We start from the raw sequence: 10,462 nt of genomic DNA, 5'->3' as shown, positions 1-10,462 counted from the left end.
AGGACAGGAGGAGGGGTAAACTCAGACTGCTGCTAGATATGGGGTTTCTTTCTGAGGTGCTGGAAACATTCTGGTATTGGTGGCAATGGTTGCACAACTCCATGAAAATACCAGTATATTTCTGCTATACAGTCTTTCCAAAACTCCTATGTTGAAACTTAACAGTGTGATAACATTAAGAGGTGGGTCCTTTAGAATGTGATGGAGTCATGAGGGCAGAGCCCTTATGAATGGATTAGAGACCTTACAAAAGAGTACAAGGGAACATTTGCCCCTTTCTGCCTTTCAGAATACCTATTATTATTATTTTGTTTGCCAAGGATTGAATGTAGGGGTGTTTAGTCACTGAACCATATCCCCAGTTCTTTTATGTATTTTTTATTTAGAGACAGGTTCTCCCTAAATTGCTTATGGCCTGACTAAATTGTTGAGGCTGCTACTGAACTGGCTATCCCCCTGCCTCAGTCTCCTGAAGCCACTGGGATTACAGGCATGTGCCACCACACCTGGCTTATTTGCTTTTGTATTTTAGGAGGATGCAGCAACATGGTGCCATCTTGGAAGCAGAAAGCAGCTCTCACCGGACACCTAATCTGTCAGCCCCATTATCTTGGATTTCCGATTCCAGAGTCTGACAAATTTCTATCATAATGAAGTTACTCAATCTCAGGTATTCTGTTATAGCAGCAACAGATTACAAGGACTTTAGTATCAGGGACTGAACCCTATGCTTTAAAATGGTTAAAAAAAAAAACCCTCTCAAAGCAGGCTTATTCACTATTCTACTCCAGGATTTAACATAGCTCCTAGGATGTAAAAGTGGCCAACAAACATCTGCTAGAGTAGTTTATGTTGCCTGGGCATGCTCTTACCAATAAAATGCTTGAAGCTACATGGGTTGACCAGATGGTCTGTTACTTGTACACAAGGCTTCTATAGGTATTCAGCTACAAACCCTTCCTCCCTTCCTTTTTGCCTAGTTGATTAAATAAGATTAGTCCATCACTTTTTGCATTTCTGATGAGCATGGGGAGGAGTGACAGCAGAGTAACAGCAAATTTTGATTTCAGAGAATCAATGAAAGCGATGAACAAACCTCTATTATCAGCTAGAACATGCATCTAGTACCTTTCAACTTCAGGCCATTTCCCTGTTAGCCTCTCAGAGAGAGGTAACAAAATTACTTAGATCCAATGCAATCAATCCCTGTAGCCTTTATTTGACTTAGTCATTCCAGAAGATTCTATTTCAGAGACTTAAGTTCTCAGTATGTCAGAGGAAGCACTTTGTGTTTCCAACTCACTTGACTACTTTATAAAATTCCATGGTACAAGACCACCACAATCCTTGCCTAGTTACTTATCTAATCATATTCAGTTCAAGAGGCTCTGAGGAAAGGAGGAACATATGTTAATCACTAGAACTTACTTGGAATTTAGGCTAGCCTGATTACCAAAAATTAAGACAAATGCCTTTATACTTTTTAAATTGCAGATTATTTTTATATTGAGAAGTCTCACTAGAATTCTGGTAACAAATTTAAAAACAATTACATAAGCAGGTACAGAATTAATGAATAGTTCTGGGATTTGTTCAACAGACAAAGAACACCTAGAGAACATAAAAATTCTTTATTCAACTTAATCCAGCCAGTATTGAGATAGTCCGCTATATTATATTAAAAACAAGACATTTGAAAAAATTACAGCAGAGTTAGCAAGGCAGTGACTAAGTCACTAAGTTTAATTTTATATTCTTCATAGTCATTTGATAATCATGTAATGATGAACAATATTTTCAGCCACTTAAATGGAGATAACTTCTGCAAAGAATAGATTTCTAATAGTTGTTGAATTTTATAAAAGAGGTTTAAAACATAAAAGTTTCTGGAAATAACAAAAAAGCAATATGAAAATAAACTAGAAAACAAAATATACCCATCCATCTCAAAAGGCTACATCATCTCTTGAATTTGTACTCCGCTGCCTTTCCTTTACCTCTTCATTCTCTTTTCCTAGAGTGTAAAAACAATAGCAATTAAGAAACTACTCCTTAGGGGGTATTTTGTGCTCAAAGTGCCTCTGTTCCCTTCTCAGTTAATTGCAGATAGTCTTCTAAGTATTATCTGCATTTCAGTATGAAGAGAACTGTGGGGAAGAAAAGTTAAGTTACCTGGCAAAGGTCATATGCAGTTATGAAAAGCTGAATTAGGATCTGAACTCAGGTCCATCCAACTTTCAGTTTGCCTATGTTCTTTGTTGCTTCATGGCAGGGCAGGCCACCTTCCCAGAACAACTGGCACATGGTATTTCTTAAGCTAAGGCTCTGTAAGTGTTCCATTCCAGGTCTAGAGGTCACTCTGGTCCCCAGGCACTTGTAGTTCCTTCTGCATAGCCTTAGAAAAGCCTCCCTCCTGCCCTCAAAGGATTATAGTTGTTGCTTCTCTGGCCCTCCAGGGCCTTGATGCCAATAAACCCAAGAAGTTATTCTCCATCTTGGGCATTAAAGGAATAAATGGGGAACTGTGTGCTTGCATAACATTAGTAAATGCTGCCTAGAAGCTGTTCTGTATAACAAAACTATGCAGGAAATGTCTATTTAATATATCTTTTCATATTGAAAATTAAAGAAAAGCCAATATATTTTATAATTACAGCTATATAACCTAAGATTTTATATATAGTCATAGATTTTATATTTCCCCTTCAGAATGGTAGCAGTGTTCTTAATAAGACTCACTCAGTCAAATCTTCTTTCCTCCCCAAATAATTACAACTTTTAACATTCAACATCCATTCACATAAATGCTATACAACTCAAAATTAAGACATTTATACTACAGAATGATACCAGTCTTTAATTACTAAAATTAACAAACATTATTACAATCTAACATAGCTCAACCTATATATGCTACACTCCTAAAGGAAGTGGCCACTTAACAGTAAGAAACATTTACTATTATCATGCATTAGATACTGTGAACAAAATAATAATAAATAAATAGGGTTTTTATAACTACCTTTAAAAATTAATTTTAGCTAGTGAAAATAATTGAAAGACCATTCAGATTGCTGGACATTAAGATGGCCACTCTATTGAAAATGACTTAAAATAAATAATTACTTTTGAAAAGTGAATACAAAACTACTTAAACAATGATTATTAAGGTGCTAGCCTCAAATATGAGAAGCAATTAAAATCTAAAAACATTAGTATTGGTTTTCTATAATAAACTGACAGAGTCAAAAACAGTGACCTCAATATTTACTCAGGACTTGTTTTCATAATTATCTCCTCATTGACTGATATTAAAGCAAAGAGTTCAAGGCCTCACCTTGGTATACTCACTGATGTTTTTCTATCTGCTGACACTAAATTATAAACACTGTAAGAGCTAGGACCAACTCTCTTGTTCACCACTGTATCCAATAGCACTCTGTATAGTGCCTGGGGTAAATATAAGGTGACCAACAAATATCTGAATCAATGAAAGAGGAGAATAAAATAATTTTGACTTTTTTGTTTTCATTTTTTTGCAAATCATTCTGTTTAAACTACTATAAACTGGCAGCTCTAATTTCTACAAATATGGATTTAAAAATCTTACTCCAGAGATCAAAGGATCTGATCTCTCTCTCACACACACACATCCTCTCTCACACACAGACACACACAAATATACACACACTATAATCAAGACTACATGAGTCAAAATTACATTATGAATTATGAGATGTCAACATTGTATAAATAAAATTTAATAGTGAAAAAGTGATCTGGAAGCCCTGTGAACTTTTACCCTACACATTTGAAGGACATCACATGAGTTAAGGAAAACACAACAAAATTTCATTTGTTCAGATAATTATTTGATGTTTACATACATTTTTGGTTTGTTACTTATTCATAACTAATTTACATTTCCTCAAATTAACATGTGTTCCTGTTTCGCAAGTAATCAAATTATGTCGGTGAGAAAAATCCTCATAGTACCTTCATTAAGTTGCTGATTCTAAGAAGACACTGAACATGAACATGTACAAAAGAGGCATTAGAATAAAACAGCATGTGCATTTTTAATATTTGTACAGTTTGATCTTTACATATCTGGAGAAAATATGAACAAACTCAGGTTTACCATGCTAAGATAATGGTTTAGATGACTGCCACAAAAGAAGTACATACAAAACCATGAAAACGAATCACATCCTTAGGTTCCGTGATTACTGAGAGGATTTCCCCTGCCCTAAGTGCTTTATTATATTTCTTAAAAATATAGGAGCAGCAGCTTATAACAAGTCTCCACTAGTGCATTAATGATGGAATCAAAACGACACAACAGACTCATAAGGATGAGAGGACTGCAGAACAAACAGAAGTCACAGTTTTATGCTTCTTCTTGCTCTGGATAATTTAGAATTTTGCGGTGTGCCTGACGTAAATATTGCTGCTGTTTGAAGTAAACCTTAAATGCTCCTTTTATGGCAACAAAAGCAATTCCACCCTAGAATAAAAAGGAAAATTAGCTTTTTATAATGCAGATCTAGACAGTAAAAAGAATTTTATTTAGATCACCAAAGACATAGGCTTTTATGCTAACCTAAATCAGGTGATTGCAAGTGAATGGCTATCTTTTCTAATAGGGATTGAGAGAGATAGACATTATAAGTAACAGAATATGGAAATGCTTTCCCCATTATCCTACCTGAGTAATTTTCCTTCCACTTAGTTCTACATCCATTCTGATATAGTAAGAAGAATGTCAAGGCACTATGTGCAAAGTAACAGAGGGGGAAAATGGAATAATAGTAATGAAAGCAAGGGGCTTGGGGTTTGGCTCAGTGGTAGAGTGCTTGCATAGCAATGTTTAAAATCTGTGGTTGATCTGAGTCCTCCCCTATCTCCAAAAAGAGAGTAAACAATAGGAGAGCTTACTATGTGCCAGTATTTATCTGATTTAATCCTTGTAATTATTCCAAGATAGCCACCCATTCTACAGGCACAGAGAAGTCAAGAAATTTGGTTTATGTTTCATAGCAAGGCTATTTCTGGGTTAGGATTTAAATCAGGATAGGGCACAGTGGCACATGCCTGTAATCCCAGTGACTTGGGAGGCATCACAAGTTCAAGGTCAGCCTCAGCAATTTAGCAGGGCAATTCAACTTGGTTGAGACCCTGTCCCAAAATAAAAAATAAAAAAAGACTACGGCTAGGGACTCCTCAGTGATAAAGCAGCTGTAGGTTCAAACCTCAGTACAAAAAAAAAAAAAAAAAAAAAAAAAAAGGAAAGAAAAAGCATTAAACCAGGCATTCTGACCCTACAGCAGAAGCTCTTTACCATAATCCAGTTGGCAAATGGGATGGATAATGATTCATCCATATTCTGTAATTTACTTTCAAAATAGTTCTAGAAAGCCAGAACTACTATAGTGGCTTTTTTTTTTTTTTTTTTTTTTTTTTGTGGTGGTGGTGCTGGGGATCAAATCCAGGGCCTTGTGCATGCGGGGGAAGTACTCTACCAGTTGAGCTATATCCCCAGCCCTCTTCCCTTTTTTATTCCACTCAAGCTAGTGGATGACAGTGTGATGCTTAAGGCATAGGAGCCATGAATCCAATATTTGTATACCCTCTCCTCTTTAAAAGCAAATATAGTTAACTGTCTTTTGTATGCCACTTGAAAAAGTAACAAGCATTAAAGCCATCTTACCAAGATTGTCCTTTGTAAATTAGAGTTAACACTACTGAACATCAGTTTACCAACTATTGTCGCAATAGTAGGAAAGACAAGGGCTCCACACAAAATTCGGGTAGCAGAGACATGATCTGCTAAAGGATTAGCTTCGGCTGGAATTCGGGGAACAGGACAACCAATTCCTATAGAAAAGATGCAGTATATTAGTGCTAATACTTCAGAATAGCTACAAAAAATCTTCAAACATTTCTCTAAAATGTTATGTTCTTTTATAAGATCAGTTTGACAGAAAACCTTATAATCAAAATTCAGGACCTTACCTGGAAATATACTGTTCAAAATTTGTAGTTTATTTGAGTATTTGCGCCATAGTCTAAGCACATAATCCTCCCAGCGAATCATCTTGCCTAATATCAGCATGACAGGAATAGTAGGAAGTCCAATTAAAAGAAATAAAGGATCAGCTCTCTCCATAACATCCAGCCCTTCTTTATGGCCTACAACCTATGAAACAGTTAACATTTGTTAGAATCGTTTTCTTATCAAATGAAGTGGTGCATGTTTGAGTTTAGTTCACTTTATAGGAAATGCTTAATTTCAAAAGACATAGAAATAAATATTTAAAATAAACTGGAAAGCTATTGGTCTGGTTTTTTTTAAATAAGAAATCTCTTTATTCAAGGAAAAAACAAAGTCCATGCTATTTCATATTACACTGAAATTAAAAATGGCTGATTACATTTCAGTGGAGGAGCGGGGGCTTGGTGTTTGCTTCTATTTCTCTTTTGATTTTGTTGGAGTGGGATATAGGACTGGGATAAGATTCTAGGTCCTATCTGTCTTCAAAGAACATCTGTATTCTTGCTATTCCTTCTAGGAGGTAAGCACAGTCAAGAGAAGGGGTAGGACTGGTTGTCTTTGAGAGATGGCTAAAAACTCACTTCTTGGGACTTGGTTATAGTTCAGTGGTAGAACATGTGCTGCCCATGTGCAAGGCCCAGGACACAGTGGCACATGCCTATAAGCCCAGCCACTTGGGAGTTCAATCAGCCTGGGCCACATAATGAGATCCTGACTCAAAAAACAAAAACAAAACAGCAGTAGCAACATAATTAAAAAAAAAAAAAAAAAAAAGGAAAAAAAGAAGAAGAAATAAAATTAAGTTCCAAAAGTAGAAACTAGGCTGGATGTTAAGGTTCCTCTGTTCCAGGATGAACTGCTTTAGCTGCCTGTGTTCAGATTAAGAGATAGGAGTCCTAATGCTTCTTTCTTGCTATATAGCACTGGACATGTAAAATCTCTAAGCTAGTAAATTAGAAATAACAGTTTCTTTGTCACAAAATTGCAATTTGAGAAATATCATGAATGCAGAGGAATAAATTACAATAGGTAGTAAGTAGCTGGTAAGCTTCATGGAGAAAGAGTAGCTAAGCCTATAAGGAAAGTTTAGATTTGGGTAAGTGGAGAAAAGACTGGAAAGGCAGGCAGTAGGCAGAGAAGATGACATAAGCCAAAATACAGAGGTAAACTAGACAAAATAAGGATGGAGGGCTGGGGATGTGCTCAAGCAGTAGCGTGCTCGCCTGGTATGCGTGTGGCCCGGGTTTGATCCTCAGCACCACATACAAACAAAGATGTTGTGTTCGCTGAAAACTAAAAAATATTAAAAAAAATTCTCAAAAAAAAAAAAAAAAAAAAAAGGATGGAGTGGAGGACACAGGTCAATAGGCTTCAAAGTAGGATGACGTATGACTGTGGAGGACTCTGCATTTTTTTCCAAGTCAGTGAATCTCTCTTTTTTTTTTTTTTTTTTGAGAGAGAGAGGGAATTTTAATATTTATTTTTTAGTTTTTGGCGGATACAACAACTTTGTTTGTTTGTGATGCTGAGAATCAGGCGAGCGCGCTACCGCTTGAGCCACATCCCCAGCCCTCAACTTTTATTGATTATAATCATGACAAATGATGTTTTACTATTTGTGATTCATTCCAGTGACTATATCTAGATTTTTGGGATGCCATCAACATTTTATGAAGAAGCCTCATAATACTTTATTTCATCATGATTATTAATGGAACAATCATAAAGACTGCTTACTATTCATAGGTCAATGCAACTTTTAGAATATTAGATATAACTCTGTCCCTTTTTTTGCCATGCACTCTCTATATTATAGAAAAGCAAATTACATCATTTACAAACCTAAGTGTGTTAACTACTACTGGGTTACTTATGAAATATTTAATCAACTAGATGTGTTGGTGCAGGCCTTTAATCTCAGCAACTTGGGAGGCTGAGCTCAGCAGAAGGATCAGAAGTTCAAGGCCAGCCTCAGCAAGGCCCTGAGCAACTTATTGAAATCCTGTCTCCAGGAGGAAAAAAAAAGGTTTGGGAAGGTAGCTCTGTGGTAAAGTGGCGCTGGGTTCAATTCCTAGCATCAAACCCCACCTCCCCAAAAAACCAAAACCAAAACCTAAAATCCCCAAAAACAAATACTGGGGAGTAAGCTGTTGAAGTTGAAGGTACTTTAAAAAGATTCATTTGGAAGGATGGATAGAAAAGAATGAAGTCAGAGAAATCAATCAAGAGGGTCCTTTAGCCATCTAGGTGGTAAAGATTATAGAAAGAAAGCTATAGAAGCAAGGCCAAGGCCTATCAAAACAGAAAAACTACTTAGACTTGGCTAGTGGATTGGATAGGGGGCCATCAAGTAGGAAGAGCAAAGGCAATCTAAGATTGTAGGATACAAACCCAGAATGGAAAGACAGTAGGAATCAAAGAGAAGTTATAATTGGGAATAAATTTAGGTTTCCAGACAAGTCTGGAATCCTCTGAAAGAGAAATTAGGAAAACTACTTCATTTACAATAGCCTCAAAAATAAAACACTTGAGAATCAACCTAAAAAAAGAGGCAAAAGATCTCTACAATGAAAACTACAGAACACTAAAGAAAGAAATTAGAAAAAGCAATCATGAAATTCATCTGGAAAAATAAGAGACCCAGAATAGCCAAGGCAATCCTTAGTAAGAGGAGTGAAGCAGGTGGCATCACTATCCCAGACCTTAAAACTCTACTAGAGAACTATAGTAACAAAAACAGCATGGTATTGGCACCAAAATAGACTTGTAGACCAATGGTACAGGTAGAGGACACAGAGACAAACCCATGTAAATATGGTAATGTCGTACTAGACAAAGGTGCCAAAAATATTCACTGGAGAAAAGATAGCTTATTCAACAAATGGTGCTGGGAAAACTGGAAATACATATGCAGCAAAATGAAATTGAACTCCTATCTCTCACCATGCCCAAAACTCAACTCAAAGTGGATCAAGAATCTAGGAATAAGACCAGAGGACCTGAGCCTAATAGAAGAAAAAGTAGGCCTAAATCTTCATCATTAGGCTCTCACTTCCTTAAAAAGACTCCCAAAGCGCAAGAAATAAAATCAAGAATCAATAAATGGGATGAATTCAAACTGAAAAGCTTCTTATCAGCAAAAGAAACAATGAGGTGAAGAGAGAGCCTACAGAATGGGAGCCAATTTTTACCACATGCACAATAGATAGATCTCTAATCTTCAGGATGTTTAAGAACTCAAACAAAAACAACAACAAAAAACAAACAAAACAAAAAACCCAATCAATAAATGGGCTAAGAAACTGAACAGACGCTTCTCAGAAGAAGTCATACAATCAATCCATATGAAAACATCTCTAGTAATTAGAGAAATGCAAATCATAACTACTCTAATATTTCACCTCACTCCAGTCAGAATGGCCATTACCAAGAATATAAACAATAAGTGTTGGCAAGAATGTGGGGAAAAGGTATATTCATGTATTGCTGGTGGAATGCAAATTGGTGCAACCAATCTGGAAAGCAGTGTGCAAGCTCCTTAGAAAACTTGGAATGGGCTGGGCATGGTGGTGCACACCTGTAATACCAGCCTCAGGAGGCTGAGGCAGGAGGATCATGAATTCAAAGCCAGCCTCAGCAACTTAGTAAAGTAACTCTGTGAGACCCTGTTTCTAAATAAAATACAAAAAAGGGCTGGGATTGTGACTTAGTGGTTGAGTACCCCTGAGTTCAATTCCCAGTACCAAAGAAAAAAGAAAACAGAAAACTTGGAATGGAACCACCATTTGACCCAGCTACCCCACTCCTTGGTCTATATCCAAAGAACTTAAAATCATCATACTGCAGTGATGCAGCCACATCAATATTTATTGCACCACAATTCACAACAGCTAAACTGTGGAACCAACCTAGATGCCCTTCAATAGATGAATGGATAAAGAATCTGTGTTATATATACACAATGGAATATTACTCAGCATTAAAAGAGAATAAAATTATGGCATCTGCAGGTAAATGGATGGAGTTGGAGAAGTAAGCGAAGTAAGTCAATCTCAAAAAGTACCAAAGGCTGAATGTTTTCTCTGATAAGTGGATGATGATCTATAATGAGGAGAGTGGCATAGGATGAATGGGGAAACTTTGGATTGGGCAAAGGGGAGGGAGAAGAGGGGAGGGGGCATGGGATAAAAAAGACGGTGGAATGAAACAGACATCATTACCCTAGGTACATGTATGATTGCAGAAATGGTGTAATTCTACTTCGTGTACAACCAAAGAAGTGAAAAATTGTGCTCCATTTGTGTACTATGAATTGAAGTGTATTCTGCTGTAGTGTATAATTAGAACAAAATTTTAAAAAAACCAACTTAACTGCAAAAACAAACAAACAACAACAAAAACCTAGTC

At 36.5% G+C, this 10,462-nt stretch overlaps 1 protein-coding gene across 1 annotated transcript in view; it reads right to left on the bottom strand.

Moving 5' to 3' along the window:
* Positions 1–1,612: 1,612 nt before the first annotated feature.
* Positions 1,613–10,462, bottom strand: part of Marchf5 (membrane associated ring-CH-type finger 5) — a 36,830-nt gene continuing 27,980 nt past the window's right edge. Inside the window, exons 4-6 of the mRNA XM_026397365.2 lie at positions 6,016–6,199; positions 5,711–5,877; positions 1,613–4,507 (exon numbers count right to left, since the gene is read on the bottom strand). Coding sequence (XP_026253150.1) covers positions 4,391–4,507; positions 5,711–5,877; positions 6,016–6,199 — 468 coding nt within the window. The 3' untranslated portion in view covers positions 1,613–4,390. The remainder of the gene's footprint in view (positions 4,508–5,710; positions 5,878–6,015; positions 6,200–10,462) is intronic.

This window comes from Urocitellus parryii, chromosome 5 (assembly GCF_045843805.1).
Source record: "Urocitellus parryii isolate mUroPar1 chromosome 5, mUroPar1.hap1, whole genome shotgun sequence".
Taxonomy (NCBI): domain Eukaryota; kingdom Metazoa; phylum Chordata; class Mammalia; order Rodentia; family Sciuridae; genus Urocitellus; species Urocitellus parryii.
Note: the sequence above shows the minus strand (reverse complement) of the source record. Positions and strands in the feature narration are given on the sequence as shown.